Genomic DNA, 27,060 nt, shown 5'->3' on the forward strand with positions numbered 1-27,060 from the left:
CAGGTGTAGAAAATAGTGACTCAACACTTCCGTGCATCACCTGGTGCTCATCACAAGTGCCCTCCTCCTTCATCCCCATCACCTATTTCCCCCAGCCCCCACCCCCTCCCCTCTGGCAACCATCAGTTTATGCCCTAGAGGTAGGAGTCTGTTCCTTGGTTTGTCTCTTTTTTTCTTTGAGAAACACACTTTATTTGAATCTCTTTTATGTGCCAGACACACAGGACTTCCTTTCATCTTCACAGTGCCTCTCCAGGAGAGGTCTTATTACTCCCACTTTACAGGTGTGGAAACTGAGGCCCAGAGAGGTGAAGCGACTTGCCCAAGCTCAAGCAGCAGGCAAGTGACAGAGCTGGTATTTAAATCCAGGCCTATCTGAACCTGGAGCTCATGTGTTATCCCCTGTACATGGCTGCCTCCAGTTACAGACTAAGGAGGAGGAAGAGGAGGAGGGGGAGCCCATGGCTTCTTTTTTTTTTTTTAAGATTTTATTTATCTGGGAGAGACACACAGAGAGAGCACAAGCAGGGGGAGGCGCAGAGGGAGAGGGAGAAGCAGACTCCCCGCTGAGCTGGGAGCCAAACATGGGGCTTGATCCCAGGACCTCGGGATCATGACCCGAGCCGAAGGCAGACGCTTAACCGACTGAGCCACCCAGGTGCCCCGAGCCCATGGCTTCTTAACTAGTGAGTGGCTGAGCCTGATTGGCAAATCTAGTGCTTGCCATCCCACAGGGTGAAGGCTGCGCTGGAACGCCTAAACCCAGACATCTAGGCCCACAGCCCCTGCATGCCGTGGCCCCACGGAGGGGGACAAAGTCCTAAACACCTGGATCAGCGAAGGCCTGAAGGCCCCCCTGTGCAGCTCAGCAGACTGGGGAGCGTCTGCGCTTCCCTTCAGCTCCAGGTGGACTCCTTCCTATCGGTGACAGCTCAGGGGGCCATGTGACCTCTCTGAGCCTCGCCTTCCTCCTCGGCAACATGAAAATAACGTTACCCTAGCTGATTGGAATGTCATGCAGATTAACTGAAATAACTCCTGGGGAGGGAGCTGGGATTCCAGAAGCCCCAGGGACACGGAAGAAGTGATCTCACCTGTGTCCATCACGTTAGAGTTTACAAAAGCAAAGCCTTGTTTATTTTAAGGGCCTCTTTTGTTCTGTTTCACTAGCCAGATGGGGGTGCATCGGTGGTAGTGGTGGGGTTGAAGGTTGGGGTGGTACAGTTGAAAAGAAACATGTATCCGATTGGAACGTGGCTGCACCCTTTGATCCGGCAACTTAGCATTAAGAGTTAGACAAGTACTTGAAGGATGTTGATTACCTTCTTACATTAGCCAAAAACGGGAAACAACCTAATAGTCCAACCCTAGGGGACTGGTTAGACAATTTAGGATTCTAGCACATAGAGGACACACAATAGAATTAGAGTGCACTTCTAGTTGAGGTGGTAACAGATCCCTCTGTACCAAATCCAGAGTACTGGATGATCAATGCACTGTCCAAAGAGAAGACCCCCCCCTCCACCCCCACCAAAGGCAGTGTGGCTCAGAAACTGAGGTACCCAACATGCACAGAAGTGCTCAGCAGTGAGCATGGCTGAGCCAGGCCCCCGGTCAGAGCGTGGGTCAGTGGGGGGCAGAACTCAGTTCCTGGGGTGCAACAAGCACCCTCCCATGGGCTGGGAGGCCAGAGCCAGGCTCACAGTGGAGACCAGAAGAAGGATCTCCCAGTAAGAGCTGGAAATACCAGCAGCTTCCGGCAGTTCTGCCTACAAGGCCTGTGGGGAGCTAGCAGGGGCCGGACCCAGCCCCATGACCAGGAAGTGAACCGAACCATGGGGGCTCCAGGTTGGATCAGGAGACCCCCGACATGCCCTGGGGCAGAGCTCTGAGCTGCCATCTTAAGACCTGATTCTGGACTGGGGGGCCTGGGGGACCAGTGGAGGCAACCACAAAACCACCAGACTGCGAGGGAGGGGTAGCTCTGAGGGAGAGAGACAGACACGAAAACGTAAACACAAACAAAACAGCACCAACTCTCCCTCTCCAAATGAGCCTGCAACCCCATATTCCAAAACACATCAAGAAATCTAATGCTCAAAGAGAGCCAACAAAATCTCCAATCAGCACATAAATTTACTCCAGATGAAGTTTTGGAGAGCAGGCTGACAGAGTTTGAAAACAAGCATGTCTAGGATGCTCCCAGAGATAGGACTGTACAAAAGCAGGAAGAGGAAAGCAATTCGAAATCCTGAAAATAGAAAATACGGTCATTGCAATAACAAATAAAACCTCCGTGGACGGGACAGGCCCCAGCAGAGGAGAGACCTGTTTGGCTCCGAGAAGAGGCCTATCCACCAGTCCACACAGCTATGGGCATGCGGCGGAGCCACGCATGGTGGGGTGGCTCGGCTTCTCCAGCAGGCCACCTGCCGTGGTGACCACAGAGCCAGCCTTGATACCCCGGGCCGCACCTCCTCGGCATGCCTGCCGACCTGCCAGTCCTTTTCTGGTCCTGGTCGTGCCGGTGCCCAACAGCCCCTCCTCTGCCAAGGTGGAACGGCAATTTTCCCTTCTTCACTGCTGCCACTGCAGAGCGAGGGGGCTGGGAGCAAGCTTCCTCACAAAGCTGTGGCCTCGGAGGGGGCCACCCCGTACAGCAAGGCTGGCTTCGGGGCAGGGGATCGGGATAAGCCAGCCCTATGGAAGACCATCACCATCTCCCCCACCCCGCCCGGTTCCTACCATATGAGGGCAAGAGAGGAGTGGCCGTGTGAGGTGAAGAGGGTGTCTCCCCCACTTGGGAGTCACAGGCACCCAGCTTTGAATCCCTACATTGACGTTCAGATGACGTGCCCTTGACTGGCAAAATTATTTTCTCCCTCACGCAATGGGCATAATGGCTAGAAATTTTGAAATGGTCACCTCACTCCCGGCCTGTTCTTTCAAAGAAGGCCTGGCGCTGCCCCGAATTCAGTGGGAGGGAGGAGCTTTTGTATTGGAGCCTCTACTCTTCAGGGAGACTGAAGAGACAGGGCCCAGGGGGCCCACGTGGAGCTGCAGAGCAAAGGAGCTTGGGAGGTTGGGGTCAGAGAGACCACAAAGGGGCCAGGGAGCACACCAAGCAGGTGGCCCGCCCTGCCGGTTCCTGTAAGTTTCCAAGTTCAAACCCAGCTCTGCTCCACAATGCTGAGGTCATCCAGGGCCAGCCGTTTACTACTTTCTGCCTCAGTTTCCCCATCTTTCTACTAGGGATAATAGTACTCTCTCCCTCCACGGGCAGGATGAAATGAGGTGGGGCGTGTCAAGCACTTAGCACAGTGCTCACAGAGGGGGGCCTCTCTGTACCCCTTCCTGGGCCTTTAGCTCCAGGCTCTGCCCCAACCCCCAGCCCCAACAGTGTCTCCCTCGCTCCTTGTTCATCCAAGCCTTTCCTCACCTTGCCTTCTCAAGGAGGCAGAAGTCCCCGTTGCCTGGCTCTTTGGAATGATGACAGTTTCTGTGGCTGGGCTGGACTTTTATAAGTGAGAGAGGAATCCTCGTTCATTCTTTTATTCGCTCATTTGTTTCAATATTTCTTCATCACCTGCTATGGGCCAGGCACCGTTCTAGGCACTGGTAATAGAGCAGGGGGCCAAAGAGAGCTCGTGTTCCAGGGGAGATGGTGTCCACCTTTCCTGGGGTGGCGTCAAATATAGTCCTACACTCACCTCAGCTGCCGGGTTAGACGTGCATTTTCATCTCCCTCTGAGATGCCCAGCCCGATGGCCCCAGCAGAGACCCAAGGGGTCGTGTAATGTGCCCTCGGTCTCCAGACAACTGCTCCAGCGTAGACCGCTCAAACCTGCCGCTGTCGGCAGAGCCTGGCTCTAGAGTCCAAAGACCTAGGATCCAAGCCTGATTCTGCGGCTTTTTGATCTTGGGCAAGTGTCGTACCTGCTCTAAGCCTCCATTTTCTCACTCGTGAAATGGGGATACAAATAGCACCTGCCTCAAAGGGTCACCGTGCAGATGACATGAGATCAGAAGACAGCATACTCGAAACGATGCCTTGCACACAGTAGTGCTCGATGCAGGTTAAATCTTACTACTACTGCTATTATTATTATTATTATTACTATGATTATTACCTGACCCAGGGTGTCATAGGCCTTTGGTTTTGTGACCAGTTTCAGGTTTGAAAAGATATGCCTATGCCTGGCCCTGCGACAGGGCCAAGATCCATAAGGCAGCCTCCCAGGAAGCCCGCCCAGCATGGCCCTGGGACAGCCGATCTGAGGTTGAGGCCCATTCCTGGGTGTTCCCATAGCACTTTGTGGAGAACACCCCTTTAGGTTTGCCTCAAATGACCCCTTCTCAAGAAGGCCTTGCCCGCCCACTCCATCTGAGATTGCAAACCCCCAGCACTCCCGATTCTCCTCCTCAGCTTTCTTTGCTTCCATCACACATAGCGTCACCTTTCATGCGACGTGTTCTACTTATTTTTTTCTCTTTAAAAATCGTGGTCTGCCTCTCCACCCTAGAATGTAAGCAGGAAGAGACTGTCAACTCTGTAGGGCTGAGCAGGCCCAAGGCAACTGGCCAAGAGATAAGCCAGATACCCTGGTCTGCTAGTTAATAACGACGGGAGAGTCTTTCCCTTAATCCGAGCCTCAGTTTTTCCCGTCAGAACCATGATGCTAGTTAATAAGTACAGGAGAGTCTCTTCCTTAATCCGAGCCTCAGTTTTTTCCATCAGAACCACGAGGTAGGTGGAACTGGTGGTCTCCAAGGGCCTCCTCAGCTCTGACTTAGAACAGTCTGTGTTTTTGTGCTGCTTCTCGTGATAGACAGAGCCCAGCCCCGGCCTTCACGTGTTGTGCCACGAGCGCTATCAGAGCTACAAGCAGGATTCCTCTGCCCCTCAATCTGGCCTCCCCAAGCCCTCACCTTTGTCAGGAAGGCCCTGGGCTTGGGAGCAGAGCGGCTTGGTTTCCCCCACCCCCGCAAGTGGTAGGAGTATTCAACCTCAGCTCCCCGTCCTGGGGTAAAACCACCCCACAGGACAGTTGGCCGGTTCAGGGATCGCCGGCTCCTGGGTGCAAGTCCTGCCTGGAATTCTGTCTTCTCCCTTATTCTCTGCTGGGGCCCAGAATAGGAAAAGCCAGAACCTGGAAATCCCCTCTCTCTGCCCCAGTGCTCTGCCAGGAAAGAGCCCCCGTCCGGAGAAAGCAGGTCTCTCCATTGTAGCTTGGGGACCCTCCGTGGGTGCAGTTCGCAATTCTTATTAGATGACTGCTAGGCGCCAAGCACTGCTTTAGGGGCTGTGGGGAGCGTAGTAAGCGAACACAGATACGGTCTCTGCTCTCTGGCTCCGCTTATATTCCCAGGGCAGAGGTGCCATCAGCCCAGGGGCCGGAGGCGTGTTACAAAGACCGGGGCAGGAAACCCACGGTTTGCACATGCATGCGGCGGAAGCTATGAGCATGGAGGAGACAGCTGGAAAGAGAGTGTACAGAGTGAGAAGCAAAGGGGCTTGGGATGGAACCTGGGGAACCCCAACGTCTCAGATGTGGGCAGAGGAAGAGATGGTAGGGAGGAAGCAGTCAGAGGGAGGGGGGCCTGGGCATCGAACCAAGACAAGAGGAGATTTCCAGGAGGAAGGAATGATCAACCATCAGATGAGTCCAATGAATGAAAGGGAGGTCCAGACAAAGAAGAGAAGGTCTCCTTGTTAGGGAGAAGCCCCGTTGAGTAGAACGTATGGAAGCCTGCCTGTCCTGGGCTCCAGAGCCAAGTGGATACAGTGAACGCAAGGAGGAGTAAAGCAATGTTTACTGAGCACCTATTATATGCCAGGTCCTCTGCTTGGGCCCCCACATGCCTCATTCTTTTATTTTTATTAAAAATTTTATTTATTTGACAGAGAGAGCCCAAGCAGGGGGGAGCAGGAGAGGGAGAAGCAGACTCCCCGCGGAGCAGGGAAGCCCAATATGGGGCTCCATCCCAGGACCCTGGGATCATGACCTGAGCTGGAAGGCAGACACTTAACCGACTGAGCCCCCCAGGCACCCCCCCATATGCCTTATTCTTACATTAGTTCAGTCAACAATTTTCTAGATGCAGGGACTTCATGAGAAGCAAAAACAAGGCCCCTGCCCTCATGGATCTCATAGTCTCTGGGGAAAGGGGAGGCACGGGGAATAGGAGCCACACGTGAATCTGAGTATCAGGCAAAGATATGTGAAACCACAACTGGGATAAGGGTCATAAAGGAGGCGCACAAGGTCCTAATGAGAACCCACGATACTGGGCTCTGACCTGCTGGGAGGGCAGGGCAGACTTCTCTGTGGAGGCCAGCAAGCTGAGATCTGAGAGACAAATAGAAATGAAAGAGGTAAACAGAGGAAGGGGGAGTGTCTCACGCAGAGGGAACCACATATACGAAAGAACCTGAAGGTGGCCAGTGGGAGCAGAGCGGAGAAGGGGAAAGGCAGAGTGAGTCAGGGTCAGGGTGAGGGCGGAGGGCGGGCGGGAACTAGATAAGGCCTCACAGGCCATCACGAGGGGTTTCGACTTTACCCTACAAGCACAGGAAAGCCATGGAAGGGCTTTAAACAGGAGAACAACTTGATCAGTGTTGTGTTTTGGCAATGCCACTCTGGCTGTGGTATGAAGGGAGGGCAAGAGATGATTTGGGCCAAGCACTGAGGAAGCTATTAGGCTGAGTCCAGTGGTGGTAACTTGTCCCAGAATGGAGACAAAGGAGACTGAAACAAGCGGGTGGACTAAAAGATGTTTAGGTATTGTTGACAATAGCGAGAACTTGCACATAACTGGTGCTCACAAACAAGGGACTGGTAAAATAAATGATGGTAGATCTACCCAGAAGAATTAAACCATAAACGGAGTGATGAAGGTTTCTAAGTGCTAAGTAGAAAACTTGACAAGACCCACTGTTAAGTGAGAATGCCAAGTAGAGAAGAGTGTGTGTAGCATGGTAAATCTGTGGAAGAAAGGGAGAAATAACAATATACAGTGTATTCATTGTCCCATAAAGATGCAGGGGGAGGGGCCTCCTGGATGGCTCAGTCGGTTGGGCAACCAACTCGTGATTTGCTCAGGTCATGATCTCTGGGTTGTGAGATCCAGCCCAGAGTCAGTCCCCCATGCTCAACGGGGAGTCTACTTGAGATTCTCTCCCTCTGCCCTCCCCTCCAAAATAAATAAATAAATCTTTAAAAAAAAAAAGATGCAGGGAAGGCTACAACCCACCCTCCATAATAAAGGTGGCTGGTTCACTTGTGTGTATCTGGGGTGGGGAAGTTGAGGTTGATGGAGTTGGGGTGAGATCCCGCACGCCATCCCTTATGTTATCTTTATGTTTGAATGTACTACCTATTTAGAAATAAATCATTGTTGGGGTGCCTGGGTGGCTCAGTCGGTTGGGTGTCTGCCTTCAGCTCGGGTTATGATCCTGGGGTCCTGGGATCAAGTCTCGCATTGGGCTCCCTGCTCTGTGAGGAGTCTGCTTCTCCCTCTGCCTCTCCCCCTGGCTTGTGCTCTCTCTCTCTCTCACTCACTCTCTCTCTCATTCACTCCCTCTCTCTCAAATGAATAAATAAAATATTAAAAACAAAGAAATAAATCATTGTAAATGGCAAAGTGACTTAGGAAGCCGACCGATCAGGATTGGCTATGGGGTTGGTAATGTGGGAGAGACAGGATGATTTGTAGGCTGAGGTCTGTGTAACCAGATGAAAGGGGTGCCCCTTGCTCGGCATGATAAGGGACAGGAGAAAACCACAGGTTGGAGAGGACCATGGTGCGATCGGTCCGGGACAGGCGAGTGAGAACTACCTTCGAAGAGTAAGATCAGAAGAGAGAGACGGGGCAGGGGCTGGAGAAGGAAGTGGAGTCGAGGAAGGCATTTTGTTTGTTTCAGTGGAAGAGAGACCTGAGCACTTTAAAAGCAACTGGGAAAGATCCAGTTGAAAGGGAGAGCCCGGTGCTCCATAAGAGGGAAGGTTTCACTCACTTGATAGGGTCGATTCTCTAGGAGGGGCAGAATGAGGGAGGACCCGAAGTACACACGGAAGTTTGCTCGCAATGAAAGGAAGTTCCTCTATTTTAACAGGAGATGAGTGGCCAGGGAGGGAAGACAAAGGAGTCCATTTGGCTTCAGTCTTTGTCCCAAAGTCTCACAGGGGAATCCCTGGAGCCTGGAAGCCCCAGCCCTGCCCAGATGTGGGTGGTGGGCTCTGCGGAGGTGGTGGTTAGGGAGCCGTAGCTCCCTGTCTGTGCCGATCACCGGGTCCTGATATTGACTGAGTGCCCGTCACACCCCACACCTGTGCTTGCAACTTCACACCTGGCCCACACAGCAGTCCTGTGCACCATGTTATTATTATCAATACTGTTTAAGAGTTGAAAAAGGAGGCTCAGGAAGGCTCGTGGTCACATGGCTAGTAAATGGCAGGACCCAAATCTGGCAGAACCCAAATCTCCTGATTCCCGAGCCATGGAGAGGTCCCGGCAGAGAGCCATTGAAGAGGCGGGATTAAGGAAGCAACCAGGCCCAGAGGCCCCGAAGACACCTGTGTATTCTGAAATTCCCTCTGGATGGGTGTTTCCCACCCCGGGGCCGGGGGCGGTGGTTTGCAATGTCTGGAGACCTTTTGGTTGTTACAACTTGGGGTGGGGAGTCACCCCTGGCACCCAGTGGGTAGAGGCCGGGGATGCTGCTAAGTGTCCTTCAGTGCACAGGACAGGCCCGACAATATAGAGGCCTGGGGCCCAAAAGTGCAGAACGCACAGCCTCAGAATCTCCCAGGTCCAAGCAGTTTCTCATTGCCTCTCTCCCGTCCCTCCACAAAAGGAAGTATCTTCATTGTTGCTACTGGTTTTTTACTCCTGCCATGTGTGCGTCACTGGAAAACATTCCAACAATGCCACTGTGTTTAAAGTATAAAATAAAATCCAGGCCTCCTCTCTTCCATCCTAACTCCCCAGAGATAACCCTTGTTACTGTAACTTTTAGTGAACAGGTTGAACACCACAAGTGGAAAACAACTGTCTTTTCCCCCCCCCCGCGACCTATTTCTTCTCTACCTCTTGGGTGAAACCTCCTGAAGAGCCACAACTTTTTTTCAGCCATTTTCAGAGAATTAAAATAATCCTCCTCCATTTACTCTCAGGGATTAACACGTCCAGTCCAGTGTCACAGATGAAAGAAACCCCAGACGTCACTGAAAGTTAAAGCTCTTCCCTTGTCCTCTCGTGGGCCTATCCGGCCCAGAGGCAAGGCTGCCGTGGTGGACAGGGGTGCTCTCCCTTGTTCCTCCATCCTGGTTGCAGAGGAGGCCCCTGTAAGGATGCACCATCGTTCATTTACCCAAGGATCAATTGGTGGGCATTGAGGACATTTCCAGGTTTTCACCTTCATAAAGAATGTTGTGATATCCTCCTACATATGCCTATCTATACACACTGGTTAAATTGTGTGTCTTTAGGATAAATTCCCGAAGTCAAGGTGCCAAGCTATGTGTATTTAAAACAACGAAACCTCTTTCCAGAATGTTCTCCACAGCAATCGAATCAGTCTATGGTCCTACCAGCAGAGGATGAGGGGGCCCATTAAAAGTCTGGGTCTGTATTTCTCTGTCTCTGTCTCTCTTTCTCCTGACACAGAGCCTGGCACATACAAAGAAGACTAGGCTGCATTACATATTGAATGAATGGCTGTTGAGAGTTAGCTGGGCATCCTGAAGCCCATGGGGAAAGTGTAAAATCTCTCCCAACTGTCTTCCTCCCTCCTGCGCCCTCACATTTCTATAGATCTAGGTGCTAAATTGTTCTTGAATCTGTCCTTTCCTCTCCGTCCATGACCAGTGCTGGAATTCAGGCCTCGCCATCTCTTGCCCCAGGGGAGTTCCTTGCTGGTCCTCCCATCTCCAGTTTTGCCATCTCGGATCCATTCTTGACCCCTCCAGAGGGAAGGCCCTGAAACACTATCCAGTCCACCTCCCTTCCCACCTCCGGAGGCCGGCTCCCTAGGGCCCACTCCACAGGGCAGGCTGTGGCCCATCTTCTCCCTGCTCCTGTCACATCTCCTGGGGGCTTCGCCTCCCCCCCCCAACCCCGCCTTACACTCCAGCCAGCCACACGATGCTGCCCACCTGCCTCAAGCACAGCAGGCTTTGGCTCTGCCCATGGTTCTCTCTGGCCGCGCTCTCCTCCTCTTCTTTTCCATGACCAGACATGCGTTGGTTTGTGGCTCCGCAGCGTTCATTCCTCTCCTTTTCCTAGATTCCTCCTTCTTTGCAGTGAACTGCCTGCGTCACTGGGGTAAGCCTGGTGAAATAGTCAATCCATGTGTCTGCCTGCTACCGTGGGAGCCAAAGGGACATAGCCCAGTCTAGCCAAGGAGCAGGCATAGGACAAAGTCTGATCACTGGACACTCTCTTTGGACTTTGGATCTGGAGCAGGCAGCATAAGAATAGAAGACGAGATCATTTTCATCCATTTCAGCGGCAGCGCCCACTTCAAACCATCCCTACTTCCTACCCCTCCCCTGCTCCGCCCCAACGCTACGTTTGCTTCTGTCTATACCCCAACCTGGTTCTCTGGCCTTTTCCTTGATTATGTAAGCTCCTTGTAGCCTACCCCCGATTCCTTTCTCTCGTCAGTTAGTCAGAGATGGTTTTTCTGTTGCTCGCCACCGTAAGGTTTCTGAGAGAAAGCCCAGCTCAGATGTCCCTTCCTCTGCAAAGCATTCCCTGGTTCTCTGAACATTCTCGTAGCTCCCTGTGCAAAGTGCAACCCTACCCTAGGGTGGTTTTTTTGTTTTTTTGTTTTTTCTGTCCCCTCCACTAGAGTAAGAACTCATGTTGGTCCCACCATGGTAAGCTCAGTGCCTGATCCAGAGTCAAGCATTTAAGGCAACAAACACTGAAGGGCTAAACTCATGAACTGGTGGGTAGCTCCGCCCCTTGTCAGGGCCTTGGACAGGCTCTCGTCAACCCTCGGAAATGGAAACGGAAACGGAAACGGAAACGATGTTAGTGGCTGCCTCCCTTGTGAGACTGGCTGGGAATAAGATGAGCGGCTTTCTGTTAGGGGCCCTCATTCTGTCTGTGCTGGGGAAGATGGAGTGGGAGGGGGCAGGGAAGCAGGCGGGGTGGGGGGCGGGGAGGGGGCTAGCAGAGCGGCTCAGGTGGGAGATGACAGTGAACTGGATTAAGGCGCTGACAGTGGGAACTGAGAGGGGCAGGGGCTGACTGGGGAGGTCGTGAACCGAGCACTAGAAGTGAATATGAAACTCAGTTGCTTCTGGTAATTCTCAAAGCTTCTGGCCGTTTGAGATGGCTTCCCGCACAAGGAGGTGGCGAGGGAGCACATTGCGTGTGCACGAGAAGGACCGTTAGGGAGGGTGTCACGCCGTCTCCAGCATCCCCCTCCCGCCACCAGCCACCATGAAGGCTGCCTGGCCTGTTTTCTAAAGAGCTTCCCCAGGCAGCAGGGGAGAGAGGAGAAAGGGGGGGGGGCCGCCACCCACACCACTCAGCAGAGGTGAGCTGAGGAGCATCCAGTCTTTTCATCCCGCGGCCCCCAGCCACTACAGGCTGCCAGGTGCCCTGTTTGGGATGAAAGCTTTTAAAAACCCATGTGTATGGATGGTCATGCATTCATTTTTGTTCATTTCACTAATACTCACTGAGCCTGGAGCACGCAATGCGCCATGGACCCTGATCTCAAGAAGCTCGGGAGCTGGCGGGGGAGAAGATGCGTAATCAGGCAATTAGGAACCAGTGTGAGCGGGAGGTAAGCACTGGTTGCTATGGGAACACGAGGAGAGGCCACAGCTGCTGTTCCTCTCCGAAGAGTGGTGGCAGGCGAAACAGGAGGCCCGAAGCAGGCAGACCTGCTTGCCAGGCCCAGGTCCACACGGCCTGGGAGCCTCGTCCGGCAGAGAATCTTCTGGCACAACGAAACCTATCACCTCTCTGTCCCTTCACTGCCTCCCCTAAGAAATGAGAAAGGGGCGCATGATACAAAGGCCAAATGAGACCCTGCATGTTTGTGCATGGCCCCTAGCAGATCGAGGCTATGTGGTCGGTGCTAGGAATTTTTTTCAAAACATATCTGTTGGTTGAACGTTTCCCAGGCTACCAGCCACCAGAGGTAGAGCTGTGAACAAGATGGACAGGGCCCCTGCCCTCACAAAGGTTATACTAATTTGAGAGGAGAGACTGATTAAAAAAAAAAAAATCACGGTGCAAGTAATTACTCTTGTGATGAGGATCATGATGATGCTACCAGAGTGGTTCAGAGTAGGAGTACGTTAGGGGGCCGGGAAGAAAGACTTCCTGGACGAGGTGACATTTCCGCGAAGATCAGGAGGAATTAGTCAGCAAGGAGGTGGGGACACTGCATTCCAAGTACGGTACAGCAAGGGGGGTGGTGTGGAAGCAACAGGGAGTCTGGTATGTTCCAGGCAAGGAGAGGAGGTCAGTGGAAACTGGGGTGGGAAGGCACAAAAGAGGTGGGAATGGGGGATGCGGGAAAGATGGGCGGGGCGCCAATGAATCTGAGCCTCTGGGCTGTGGTGAGTTCATACTGGATCCTAGGATGACTCCCAAGTGCCAATGTTACTCTGACTCCCGTAGCTGATCAACTTACCTGTCAGTACCTGAGGCGGCGCCAAGATCAAGGGGCTTGACTCAGAGCCAACTTGTAGAAGTTTCTGGAGTACAAAAGCTGCCAGAGCCCCTGGAAGATGTTTAGGCCCAAACTCTTATTTGGCAGGTGGGAACACGGGAGGCCCAGAGGCCCAAGAAAGACTTGTTCAGGGTCCCCTGACAAGCAGAGCTGTCAGATCTGGAACTAGAACCCAGTCTGAGAGGCCACCCAGGGCTTCAGGCCTCGGCAGAAGTTGGAAGGTGGGGTCGTTTTTGTTTTGGTTTTGGTTTTTTTGGAGATGCCATTGTCTCTCCCTCTCAGGGTAACCGGCAGGGTTTCCAGTTCTTTCTTGCCTTCTTGCACTTCCCCTAGTGTTCTTCTTTTCAAAAAGGCACATTTTCCATAACCTCAGCTCCTCGTTTGCTTATCCTCCACCCTTCTATTGTGAGCGGGGTAGCCAGGGGCAGGGCCTGGATCCCAGGCTGGGCCCAAAGGAGCTACTCCCGTGCCAGCGACTGATGTATCTCCCAGGCTTACACCCTGGCTTCTGCCCTCGCCACTCCCCCCAGTCATGTTCCATGAGCAAAGCTCTCCCTGATGACATGGTCACACCACTTCCCTGCTTTTAGCCGCCGTCTAATACCATCTCTCCATTGCCGAGATGAGAACAGTGAGGCCCACCCAGGGTCTGGCCCGACCCATCTGTGCACTATGTTCTGGCCTTGTGACTCTGCCTTTCCCTACCCCCTGCCCTGCCCTACCATCTCCCAGTATCATTAGCTGGCTCCCTTCTCTCTCTGTTGATGGAAGCACAGACCTACCAAGGGTCGAAGGGAAACCCTGTGGAGAGAGGGTGGCCCAGGGCTGCCCGAGCAGAGGTTGCAGGGGGAAGGATGAGGAGGAGCCTGTTCTCTGCCTCTCTGGCTTAGCCGGTGTCACTTACCAGCTAGCCCTCTACTCACTCCTGCAGCTCGGGGCCAGGGGTTCAGCCATGGATAAAGTAAGCTGCTCTATGTCTCCACCAGGAAATGTCCCACTGGGTAGGCCTCCCTTCTAGTCAGGAACTGAGGCCACCGCACTCTTCCTGCCTCAGGCCTGGAAGTAGCCAGCTTTGGAGTTGATGCTCCTGGTCTCAAATTCCAAGCCCTGCCACCTCTAGCTGAGTAGCCGTGGACAAATCCCTTACAATCTCGGAGCCTCGGCTTCCCCAGTGGAACGTAAGCATTGCTACCTTACCAGCTAGCTACAAAGATTCAGTGAGCGAGTGTATGTAAAGGCCCTGGCGGATGATAGGGGCTTGACAAGTGTCAGTCTCCTCCCCACGCTCTGGGCTTGCCCCGCTGGCCCCACTCCCAGCAATCTCTACCTGATTTCTGCCAGAGATCCTTGGGGAGAGGCTGGGCCCAGATCTTGGCAAGAGCTTCTCGGCTCTGGGGAGAGGAGAAGGGAGCTGTGTCCCACAGTAGACAGTCCTAATCCCTGAAACTCAGCGGGAGGCACGCAATGTGAAGTTAAGCCAGGGGAAAGGATGAAGGGCAGGAGAGACTGGAGGGTTGGAGGAGGAGGCAGGTGGCTTTGGAGCCTGTGGGAAGTCAGGACAGCAGGGAGAGGGCCAGACAGCATGGGGGCCCACCGTGCTGGTCCAGGCAGTGCCAGACGGTTAGGAGAGACAAAGGAGGAGGCCTCTGGGCTGCAGGCTGCTTGAACCTCTCTGGATGACAGCTACTCTTAGGTTCTCCTGGGGCCCAGCATCTCTGTCTCATTGGGACCCATCCAGGCTCTAGCAGGAGACTCAGCCCAGCCCCATCCAGCTTCAGACATCCGGCCCCCCACCCCACGTCCCTGCTCTGACCCCACTACTTTGAGCCAGGCTCAGAGTTCGTTGCCCTCATTGTCTGTCTCCACAGCCAAACCCCTGATGCCCATTCTGATCAGGGTTTCATTTGGATCCATTATTACCTACCACCCAGACATCCCCAAACATCTCTGACTTAGACTTTACAATCATTCTTCACAAGGCATTCCCCTCTGTCTCCAAAGTCATCAGCATTCATTGTTACAAAGAGGACTTAACTTTAAGGCTCAGGATGCATGTGGCTGAAATGTATCCACTGGCTTCCCTGCCCCCTCCTGCAACCAGGAGCATGGCCAAAAATATGCCAAGCAGGGGTCCAGTGAAGTCTGGGGCCAGGAGTGGCCCTCCGTCTCCAACTCTGGTGATGACTGAGTCCGTGGCCTGGATCAGAGCTGACTGTGTAGCTGGGATTAAGGCTGAGTTTGTGACCAGGTTCAAGGCTCAGTCTGACCAGGTTCATAAGTTTCTTTCAGTCGCAAGCAACAGAGTTCAACTCTGGCTAACTTGGGCAGAAGATAAGACCGTATTTCAAAGATCCTGGGCTGGTTTTCAGAATTGATTGATTCGAACATGACTCAGCTCCAATCTTCCCAGTGTCTGTGTGTCTCCTTTTGAGTTTCAAATCCCTGGGAGAGGAGTCTAGTTGGCCCAGCATGGGTCAGCAGTCGGTGCTCCAGGATCAGTCAGGCTAGCCATGGTGCAGGGCCACACATTGCCCATGGAAATGGGAAGGGTCCCAGTCTCGGGGGAAAAAGCAATCTGGCATCATCTACTACAATTAAAAGGCTATACATCATTCGACCCGGCAATCCTACTTCCAGGACGTTATTCTATGGAAATGAAAACCCTGGCACCTAAGCACCTATAAATACAAAGACATGTAGCACAGCATTGCTCACTGTGTTAAAAACAACAACAACAACAACAACAACAACCCAGAGAATCATAATCATCTATCGGTAGGCTGATGGCTGAATAGATTATGGCAAATCCACAACATGAATACTAGGCAGCCACTGAAGATGAGTAATTCAAGCCCTACCAGTTGATTTCGGGGGGTATTATTTAGTAAGAACAGCAAGAAGTGCAAAAATCTATAGCTGATCCCATTTTAATAAAAAAGGACAGGCAAAAACCCATGCACACAACACACATATACACATACGCACGTACGTATACGTCTATCTGTATATGATTATTCACGTATAAAGAAAAACATAAAGTAATGAATACTAGGTTACTGAAGTAGGTTATGGGGAGCAGTGGCACAGATAGAAGAGGGAGACAAGTACACAGAAGAAAAGGCTGTAATTTTTTTAAATGCACATAGGATTTCGTTTGAGTATATCTAACATTCTATAGGCATTTGTATGTGTGTATATATGTGTATATTTCATATATCATATATATATATGAAATTAGCAGCACATATCTTACCCAGGTTTTCATTTGTGCTTTACTTTACTTAGAATTGTTTATCTCTGTATTTTTGCCTGCCAGAAGATTTTGTTTTTATGTAATTGAGCCTTTTTCTTTTGTTTGCTCCTGTATGTTTTGTCAAACTTACAGAGGTCTTGTCTCCTTCAGGATTTTAAAAAACTTTCCCCCATGGTTTGTTTTAAGTACTTTTATAAATTCATATTGACACTTAAAGAAAACACCAATTAGGAGAAGATATTTGCAACTGTACAAATATAACCAACATCTGGTCTCTGGGATATAGAAAGAATTCCTAGAAATAAATAAATTGGTACAACCACTTTGGAAAATGGATTGGCAATATCTGCTGAAGTTGAGATGCTCCTATCCATGTCCTGGCCCAGTGAGCCCCACTTCCTGGAATTTCTGCCCTCGTGTAATCCCCTCCCCATGAGTGTGGGCTAGACCTACTAATTCGTTTTTAATAAGTAAAATCTGGTAAAAGTGTTAGGCTGTCACTCCTGAGATCTGCCTTGAAGAAACATTAAAAGAAATTCTTCAGAAAGAAAAAAAATGATATAGGTCAGCAACTTGGATCTACATTTAAAAACAATGGAGGATTTGAGAAAGAATAAATGGAAGTATAAATAAGATAAAAGTTCGCATTTTTCTTCTTAGCTGCTCTCACAAATAACAGTGTGTTCAAAAAAATAATAGCAGCAATGTAATGGATGATAATGGCTTATGGATAAGCGAAATGAATGAAAGCAATGTTATAAGGGACACGAGGGAGGAATTGGGAATACTCTGTTACAAGGTACCTACACTACCCACGAAGTAGTGTTGTGTCACTTGAAAATGGGCTTGGATTAGTTGCAAATGTACGTTGCAAACTCAAGGGCAACCACTAAAAAATGTAAAAATAAGCAATAAAATTGAATTTATAAAAGAGAGGAGAATGGATTTAAAAAAAAAGAAAAGACCCAAGTATATGTTGTTTACAAGAAACCGATTTTAAATATAAAGACACAGAGAGATTAAAAGTAAATGGATAGAGGAAGGTATACACACTAACATTAATAAAAAGAAGGCTGAAGTAACTATGTTAATTCCAAACAAAGCAGATTCCAGAACAAGAAACATTATCAGGGATAAATCCGGGCATTACATAATGATAAAGGGTATCAGTTCAGATCTGAGAATCTGAAGAAAATAAATTTGCTCAATCTGTATGACATGTACATGCAAATGTGCATTTTATGCTCTACTTTTCTGTATATTTGAAATACTTTAAATTTTTTGATAAAAATGCATCCTTTCTTGAGTACAAATATATATAGAGAGATTAGGTTTACTAATTGTGTTGCTCAGTCTGTCTATATCCTTATTTATTTTGTAGTCTGTTTGGTTCATTTATAACATAACAAGTGTGGTTAAGTCTCCCACTATAATTGAAAACTTGCTGACCTCTCTTCATATTTCTAACATATTAGCCTCATATACTTTGAAATCACACTGTTTGGCATAGAAAGTTTACTGACTGCATCTTTTCTGTAAATGACACAACCTGTTTTGTTCTCTTTAATGTTTTCCACTTTGAGTTCTTGATTTTTCTGATATTAACATTGTTACATGTCTCTTCCCTCCTTTCTTCCTTCTTTTCTTCTTTTTAAAATTCCTTCCTTCCCCTCCCTCCTTCCTCCCTTTCTTCCTTCCAGTATTTAACTGGCATATATTTTCCTTTTCTATATCTGCTTTAAGTGAAACTCATATAAACAGCATATAACCAGATTTCAAAAGAACAAAATACTTAAAATGAGAGTCTGCTTTTTTCTAGGTGTGAATCCACACTACATACTGATATATTTGGATTTATTCCTGCCCTTTTTAAAAATATCCTTTCTTGTTGCCGCCCACCCCACTTCTGCCCTTTTTGATAGATTGAATTTTTCTCTTTGTTCTACATATTATTTCTTTATACATACATTCCACATATTATTTCTTTACACATACATCCTATTTCTATTATGTGTTGACCCCTAATATTTCTTGTTCTTCTATTATGCATTTTCAAGAACAAAACTTTGCTATTGTCCCCATGTAAAGACATGGGGAGTCTTTACATTCGATGTAAATATTAAAGATACGTTGCAAAGTGCAATTTAAAAACAACAACAACAAAAAGAGTTCGGAGTTAGTAAAATTATACAAATCCAAAAAGTATAGCCATAGTATTTTTTTAAACTGCAGAGCGATTACCAGATTGTGAACAGGTATTGCGCTTCGTGACTGATCATTTCTTTTGGCTAGAGAAGCTTGATTTTGTAATTAACAGCAACAAATTCTACTGTAAACAGTTCAATTGCTTCAATTACCAGGTTAAAAAAAAATTACAACCCTAGATATATAGTTTCACATCGTCCATACTGCTGGTACAAACCATAACACATAACATAGGGTACGATATATTATTATAATTACTTTAGCATTGGAATTAATCAGAAAGAATGTGTAGATTTCATCTTTAAAAAAAACAGAACGGAAGGGAGTATGGCTAAATGTTTAACATTGTTAAAGCCGGCTGTTGGTTACATTTTTTGCTGTCCTTTTCAGTATCCTTGACGATTTCATCATTTAAAATGAAATAATGCTTTGGGGCCCACCCTGATTTGTCGAGAGCAGCTGCCGCCCCCGCCACATCAAGGGGGCGGGCCCCAGCGACGCCACAATCACTTCCTCCGCCGCAGTCGCCGCCCGCCCTGTTGCTGGCTGCCGGGGGAGGAGCTGGAGACCAGGAGCCGCGGCTCTGGCGCTCTGTTTGGCGGTCGGAGGTCCGAGAGCTCTGCGCCTCGCGAAAGCGTGCGGGTGTCAGGCCTGGGTGAGTGAAAGGCTGTTTCTTTTCTCGCTTCATCCAGACGGGGCGGTGGGACAGGTGGTCGGGCATGGGGGCGAGGATTCGGGGTCCTCTAGCGAACAGATTTTCAGGCTCGCCCCTCGGGAAGGGGTGGGGCGGACGCAAGACCTGATTGCAGAGGGAGGCCTGTGTCCCCCGACCTGTCTGGGGGCTCTGTCCTCCGTCCCCCAGCCCCTTCCATGTGGCGCGGCCTCCACTCGAGTGGCTTTAACCGCTGTTTGGGAAGGGGAGTGGTGGTCGGGGCTCTCTCTTTCCTCCCTTCTTGGTCCCTTGGCAGAGCACTCCATGGCCTTTCTTCCCCCATTTTGCAGTTGTTTTGCTGAATGGTAAATTGTTAAGATTTTTAGGTAAATATATTATTGTTCCCAGGAAGATAATTGTTGTCGCAAAAAAACAAATTATTCCCAGGGAGAAACTAGACCCTCACACGCCTTTTCTTTCTTTCTTCTCCTTCCCTGGCCAGTGGTTTGGATTTGCCGTTTGAGCCGATAACATTTCTCTCTTTCTCTCTCTCTCTCTCTCTCTCTCTCTCTCTCTCTCTCTCTCTCACACACACACACACACACACACACACACACACACACACACACACACACACACACACACCCCCGCCCCGGCCCTCATTATGACATTGCGGCCCCCTCCCCCTCCCCGTGTCTCGCGTGTGTGGGCAGGGACCTACACATACACGCATGCATGCATGGTGCGCGTGCGCACACGCACGCGGGCATACATACATATACACATGCAGCCCCCTCCCTGCACTCCCCCATACTCAAGATTCTGGCACATCCCCTTCCCCTTGCACACATGGACACACACACAGACACACCTTCTTGCACACTGTCACACCCTCCAGTGCCTTTCCTTCTCACTGCCTGCCACATACACACCTCCAGAAGCAGCCCCCTCCTTCTTGTGCCTCTGAATGCTCTGGTGAGTGCATACACACACACGCGTGCACACACACTCACACACGCCTTCTGGGGCTGCCTTAGCCTCTGCCTGCCACATACACACATAAGGACATCCTTTGATTGCTCGCCCCTCTTTCGTATGCCACATACATACATACGCACCCCCACACTCTCATTCACCCAACCCTCACAAATGCTCCCAGCCCTGCTCCCTGTCTGCTACATATGTGCACAGATAGCCCTCCTCTGCTGGTCCTTGCGGTGCGCACACTCACGCAAATCCTTCTCCAGGGACACCAAGCCCCCTCCCTGCTAGCCAGCTTCATGAATACACAAATTTCTCTGATTGCTGACCCCTGTTCCACCCACTGGCCACCCGCGCATCCCTCCCCTGTGCTGTCCCTCTCGTGGATGCCCTGGCTCACGCTGACATGTCTCCATTGTTGCCTCCCATTTTGCCGAACACGCGCGCACAGACCATAGGCCACCCGTCCGGTGCCACCAGACCCTTCCTTGTCTGCCACGGACACAGTACACAGGCGTCCCTCCACAGAGTTGCAGCCGCTGCACATACAATCACACATGCACGTTCTCTTTCTGTCATGCTTACACACACCCCTCTCCTCTCGAAGCCACCCCCACCCGCGCCTGTCATTTTCCTACCCACATCCAGAATGGGTCTCATTCTGCCTGACACTAACGCCTCTTCCCGACACACCTGCCCCCTCCCCCTACAAACACAGGCATCTCTCCGCGGCAGCATGGCTGCCCCCCCTTCACCTGCTCCTCTCCTCCTGACAGACACGTAGGCACTCATGAACACGTGGGGATCTATATTTTCCATCCTATTCCAATTTGCATTTCTCCTGTCTGTCTGCAGGGCTCAGAAAAGACGCAGACACCCCATAAAATAACCGCAACAGTCTCTCCGCTTCCATGTTGGCAATAATTCCACAGTGCTTCACCCACCTTCCCCGGCGTCCAGTCACCCCCACCCCCACCTTCTGTCAGATTCTTCCCTAAGTCTGGCTTTCCTATCCGCCCAGTTTTGTAATCATTTTGCCAACATTAAAAATGTGTTCCAGGTCTACACCTGACAGTCACTGGAATGCTACTTCAGGCCTTAGAAGAAAGTGAAACTAATTGTAAAGGCCCCTTATTCTTTCTGTTACCTGCCTGCTGAAGTGGAAATAGATCTCCCTGCTCTTTTATTCTGAACTGATTTGACGTTCCCATCTCCAAAGCTTTGTGCAGGGAGCAGGAACCTTTCCACTCGAGCCCCAGCTGTATTGGAAACCCTCCTAAGTCAGAGCCATGGGTCAGGAATCTAGCAAGCCTGTATGGCCCAAGCCGGCAGGAGGGTATCAGTCTAATACAGGCAGGAGGTATGGAAGAAGGCATGCTTATGTCAGTTTCAGGCCATCCACGAGCCAGCAGGAAAGGATTTCCGGCCAGAGAAAGACGACGTCCGAAGTCCCAATGCACAGATCAGCCCCCAGTCAAACCACCAAGAGGAGCCGGTCACCATTTTCCATCCCTCGTCGTAGTTGGGAAGACAGTGAGAGCCCTGGAGCCGGCCTGAATGTTGATAATGAGGACTACTCCAGGTACCCATCAAGAGAGTACAGGGCCTCGGGTGGCAGAAGAGGAATGGCTTATGGACACGTTGACTCTTTCGGGGCAGATGATAGCGAGGAGGAGGGGGCTGGGCCTGTTGAGCGAGCGCCAGTGAGAGGGAAAACTGGCAAGTTTAAAGATGATAAGCCGTATGACCCAGAGAAAGGGGCCAGGTCTTTGGCTGGGGTGCCCCCGCAGTTCTCTAGCTTTAAGCGTGATGTGAGAGAGGAGCTTGACAAGTTAGACCCAGCCCCTGCGGCAAGATGCTCTGCTAGCAGAGCCGAGTTCCTGCAGCAAAATAGCATGGCCTCTCAGACATCTGCTGAAGGCAAGGTGGCTACCACTGGCGACAGCTTGGAGAGGCAGAGACGGGGGCAGAATTTACCTGCCCGTCCCAGCAGGGCTCCTGTGAGTATTTGTGGTGGTGGGGAAAACACCCCAAAGAGTGCAGAGGAGCCGGTGGTGAGGCCCAAAATCAGAAATCTGGCGAGCCCCAACTGCGTGAAACCAAAAATATTTTTTGATACTGATGATGATGATGATATGCCACATAGTACTTCCAGGTGGAGGGATACTGCTGGCACTGCGGAAGGTCGCTCGGATGGCCTAGCAAGAAGAGCCAGAGGCGAGAGTTCAAGTGGCTACTCTGAGCCGAAGTACCCTGAAGACAAGCGGGAGGCCAGGAAGGACCAAGTGAAGCCGGAGAAGGTGCCAAGACGCCGACGGACCATGGCCGACCCTGACTTCTGGACGTACAGCGACGACTACTACAAATACTATGATGAAGATTCGGACAGCGACAAAGAGTGGACCGCGGCTCTGCGTCGCAAGTACCGTGCTCGAGAGCAAAACCTGTCGTCCAGTGGGGAAAGCTGGGAGACTCTGCCGGGGAAAGAAGAGCACGAACCCGAGCAAGTGAGAGTGAGTGGCGGAGCGGGCGCCAGCCCCAGCGCGGGGGCCAGTGGGGGCGGCGGCGGTGGCGGCGGCGGCGGCGGCGGCGGCAGTGAACTTGAAGAAATCCAAGGAGCATCTCTTCCGGAAGAGGAGCAGGCATCCCCAAGAGAAGGTGAAGTTCCTTGGCTCCAGTACAACGAAAATGAGAGTAGCAGCGAGGGGGATAATGAATCGGGCCAGGAGTTTCCGCAGCCCGGAGTATTCATGCTGGATGGAAACAACAACCTTGAAGACGACTCCAGTGTGAGCGAAGACCTCGAAGTGGATTGGAGCCTCTTTGACGGGTTCGCAGACGGCTTGGGGGTGGCTGAAGCCATCTCCTATGTGGATCCTCAGTTTCTCACCTACATGGCACTTGAAGAGCGCCTGGCCCAAGCGATGGAAACCGCCCTGGCGCACCTGGAGTCTCTCGCCGTGGATGTGGAGGTGGCCAACCCGCCGGCGAGCAAGGAGAGCATCGACACCCTCCCCGAGATCCTGGTCACCGAGGATCACAGCGCTGTGGGGCAGGAAATGTGTTGCCCCATCTGTTGTAGTGAATATGTGAAGGGGGAGGTGGCAACCGAGCTGCCTTGCCACCACTATTTCCACAAGCCGTGCGTGTCCATCTGGCTTCAGAAGTCAGGCACCTGCCCCGTGTGCCGCTGCATGTTCCCTCCCCCACTCTAAGTCCACCGCTCTTTACTCCTGGTCAGATGATTTTCCCCCTCTGAAACCCACAATACTGCAGGAGCCCTCTCAAAATTAACAAGTGAAATGAAACCAGTGATTCATCTACACCTGTTGATTCCTTGTGATTATTTCCAATGTGAAAACGGTTGTGTGCGATTGCATTAAAAATCACATTGTCTCTCTTAGAGGTTAGAAAAGGAAGACTAAAGTTTCTTAAGCGCTACTTGAGATTGCAGTAAAAACGTATGGTTTCTAACCTGAAAGTTGAAATAAGTTGCATTTGTTTTCTTCGGTAGACTATGTTGCTGTTAACCGTAACGTCAAGTTTATCTGTTAACTATGTCCGGAAGGCGTCATCATTTCTGTTGCATGTTATGGGTTAATGTTCCTGTAATTGCAGTGCCGTAAAAGCTTATTAAAGTTCTTCTTTTGGTTTTACATGGTATAGTGGAATTGTTTGGTTTTGTCTAAAATGGCGGTACTAAGTGACTTTATAATTGATCCCTTGCACCTGCTTCTGAAATAGGGTTTTGTGGGTTGTTGTTTATTTTGTTTTGTTTTGTTTTGTTTTTTCCTGGTGTTCCCAACCATAGAAAAACTTGAGTGTCACTGGAAATGCTAACTCCCAACAACAGCAAAAAATTAACGGTGACGATTTCTAAAAGTAGGACTAAAGTGTATGATTGTCAAACTACTCTAGGGGCAAAGGTCACATAGAGAAGTACCCCGTCAGTCTGTGGGAAGGAAAGAGACAATGCAAAAACATGGTGAAAATAAAGAACAATGGTAGAAACAAATCCAAAATGAGTATGGGTCGGTGGCAGGGGGGGAGGAGTTAAAAATCCCCTTTCAGGAAATAGAAACTCTCAGAGCTGGGCTGGTTCAGTTGGTAGAGCTTGTGACTCTTGATCTCGGGGGGTGTGAGTTCGAACCCCATGTCGGGTGTAAATAAATACAATCTTAGAAAAGAAACTCTTGAGAGAAAATGGGCACCCCCCCCCGATAGCAAACAAACCTCTTTGCTGACTGTATACCTTGACACAGTGACACGAAAGGATTAGAAGAGAAAAATATATGCCAGACAAGTGCTGTGACAAATATCGATACCCACTTACACAGAGTGAACAGGTTTTAACATTTGGCCATATTGGCTTCCAATCTGTCTGTCTGTCTCCAATAAACAGAATCTTTCGGGCACAAGTGAAGTTCCTCCCCTGTCATACTTACTTTCTCTTCCTCCACAGAGGTAAGCACTACCCAGGAAATGGTGTGTTTACTTCTCGTCTGTGTTTTTAGACATACGTGTGTGTATGTATATGTATATGTGTACATATATATGTATATGTGTGTATATATCCATAGCCAGTATAGAATGTTTATGTTTTCTAAGTGGACATAATTGATAGAACGTATGTATGTATGTATCGTTTTGCAACTTGATTTTTTCACTGAGCATTGTTTTTGAGATTTAACCATTTTGATACAGATAGCTCTAGTTCATGCACTTTAACTGCTGTATAATAGACGTTCAGTTGTATGAATCATCACAATTTATCCATCCCCTTATTGGTGAGCGTGTAGGTTCTTCCCAGTGTTTTGCAGCAATGAATATACTTAAAAGATGTCTCTCTGTGCCCATGTGTGAGTTTCTCTAGGGCTAAGTACGCGGAGATGAAGTTCCTGGGTCTTTAGGCTTGGAGGGGAAATTTTGGGGTCCTTTGGGCTTATTAAGCATCTTCCTCCTCACCAGATATTGCAAAACTGCTTTCCCAAGTGATTGTGCTAATCCATGCTCCTACTGGCAGTTTATGGGAGCTGTTTTTAGCTCCAACAGCTTGGATATGGTTAATGTTCAACCTCACGGGCGATCAGTGACATATAAACTAAGAGAACAGTGAAACATACTGTGTCCATCAGAAAGCCATAGTTTTTCTTCATGATAATATCTAATTTGGGCTAGGAAAAAACCGGGAAACACAAGTGATAACAGCCTTGTTGGGGAACAGTTTGGGGAGTAGCTAAACTTTCAAGATGCAAAATGGCGCATGTCTTTCAGCCCAACTTAGATCCTTGGTGGTATGGAGCTAATACTGTACAGCAGTTAAAAATTGTATGTGCTGCTACGGAAAGATCTCCAAGGCAGACTGTTAACAAAGATTATATATACAGTCTGTACAGTCTTCATGTAAAATAAAACCTTGCATAACCAAACTATATATCATAATGCACCAAAGTATCTGGAAGGCTGCATACCTAACTGACGGCAGTGGCTACCTCTGGGGAGGGACAGGGTTGGGGGGAAAAAAGAGCAAGGAAGAGGACTTTAGATTTTTTTCACCTGCAATCATTAATTTGCTTGATTGTCTTACAGTGGCACTGATTTTCATGAATATTAACAAAATAAGTAAAATCAAAACAATTCCAAATTTAAAAAAAAAAGAGTGAGAGATGATGCTGATTCTGTCACTGCAAGTCCAGAAACATGGGTGGAAGCCACGGCAGTCCTTTGCTTCTTTGTCCCCCACAGCCATTGTGTGTGCACCCCCCTTGGCCTTCAGCCAGCACCTCAGCTGTCACGGGGAGTCAGAAGTCTGTGACCTTAGAGGGCTCTTGGTGGCTGGGCTTGTGGTTTGCGTCACATTACCCTTGGCTGTGCCCTGACTGGCACCACACCAGGGGGTATGGTAGAGGCACCCTTGGGGCCTGGTTATCTTCCTCCTTGCTCCCTTGCAGAGTGGCGGCCCTAATTTCCCTTAGAGACACAATCAGTAAATCCACGGAAGGGGCGGCGGTGGGGGGGGGGGGACTCCTCTCTGGCGCCTGCAGCCCCCTGCTGGTCTTGGGAGAAGCCTGTCACCACAGGGGCTCCGCTGCTAGAGGTGTGGCGCTCCTGAGGAGGGACAACCACACGGCCAGAGACCTGGGCCCCAGGCTCCGAGTCACCTGGGCTCAGGCAACTGGGACCTCAGTTAAGCACCTCAGACACTTGTGCCCAATACCTTAGGTCTGGAGGGGGAGGAAGTCAGAGGAGTCGGGGGCCACGAAGCATTTCCTCCGAGCCACCGTGGTGGTGGTGGCGGCGACGGCGGTGGCCGCGGTGGGGGCCATGCTGCCAACGCTAGAGGTCCAAAGCTCCTGTGTGGGATGCCCAGTTCCCCTTTTCCCACCAGTTTCTGATTCTCCAGCCTCCCCGACTCTTCCCTAAGCTCCTCCATGGCTTTCCAATAAAACCGTCTTGCTTAAATTAACTAGGGTTGGTTTCTGTTGTTTCTAACCAAGAATCCCAAATGGCACACTTGCCAACCCCATAACCCACTTTTGTGCCTGTTTCTTAGTCACAAGAAATCCACTTTTGTGCCTGTTTCTTAGTCACGTGAAATACCTGGAATGGCAAAGGGTCAGGCAATTTCTGTTGACAACACAGTGGACCTGTTGTTGGCACCTGGAGCCCTGGTTCTAGAACAGCAGACCTCAAGGCCACTACACGGGAAGCGGTCCTTTTTGACAGTCGGTTATTTGGCATATTCATGAAAGGTGCCACCCAGCACACTAGACTTCTTGGTTTCTGGACTTGTTTCCTGGCTGTGGGATAAAGAGCCCCACATTGTGGCCACTGATTTGGAGTATAAACACCGTATCTTGTAAGACAGCACCCCAGATTCCTGAGGTGGTCCCCCTGGCTAAGGCTACAGCTGAACCGTCATGGATGGGGCCTTTCCTGGCTCGAAGGCACGAACTTCTCTTAGCCCTCCCTTATAGCTACAACCTTCTACATTTGTGCCTGCACCTCTGACCTGAAATGCCCTTTCCAGCCCTTTCCAGTCAGTTCTACCCATCCTTTAAAAAGTCCTGTTCACGTGCCAGCTCCCGAGAACGGTACTTTCTGACACACCTAGCTCCTTCCCTCTCTGGTTCCTATCTCTGTGAGGCCTTGAGGTCAGGAGCTCTCATTCCGGAGTCATCCCCATAGGCCTGGCGCTCAGTGCTTGCCTCAGAAGTATTCAGCAACGCTTGCGGACAGGACGGATGAGCTCCTCTCCCAGGGTAGGCG

General features: G+C 50.2%; 1 protein-coding gene across 3 annotated transcripts; it reads left to right on the forward strand.

The window, feature by feature from the left end:
* The first annotated feature begins 18,716 nt into the window (after nt 1–18,716).
* On the forward strand, nt 18,717–23,447 carry PJA1 (praja ring finger ubiquitin ligase 1). Of its 3 annotated transcripts, XM_028092088.2 has the most exons (3): nt 18,717–18,813; nt 20,852–21,373; nt 21,938–23,447. In XM_028092088.2, the coding sequence occupies exons 2-3, from the start codon at nt 21,081–21,083 to the stop codon at nt 23,004–23,006; spliced, it is 1,362 nt and encodes a 453-aa protein (XP_027947889.1). In that variant the 5' UTR covers nt 18,717–18,813; nt 20,852–21,080; the 3' UTR covers nt 23,007–23,447. The 3 variants fall into 3 exon arrangements, with proteins under 3 accessions (XP_027947889.1, XP_027947886.1, XP_027947887.1); XM_028092085.2 differs by having other exon boundaries at nt 20,852–23,447; XM_028092086.2 differs by having other exon boundaries at nt 21,179–23,447.
* The last annotated feature ends 3,613 nt before the right edge of the window (nt 23,448–27,060 follow it).

Source organism: Eumetopias jubatus, unplaced genomic scaffold, assembly GCF_037043125.1.
Source record: "Eumetopias jubatus isolate StellerSeaLion01/CBP00866 unplaced genomic scaffold, mEumJub1_p1.0 scaffold_11, whole genome shotgun sequence".
NCBI classification, from domain to species: domain Eukaryota; kingdom Metazoa; phylum Chordata; class Mammalia; order Carnivora; family Otariidae; genus Eumetopias; species Eumetopias jubatus.

What these genes read in the sequence shown, in the direction of transcription:
- PJA1 (XM_028092085.2), top strand. Translation starts at nt 21,081, where the DNA reads ATGGGTCAGGAATCTAGCAAGCCTGTATGGCCCAAGCCGGCAGGAGGG.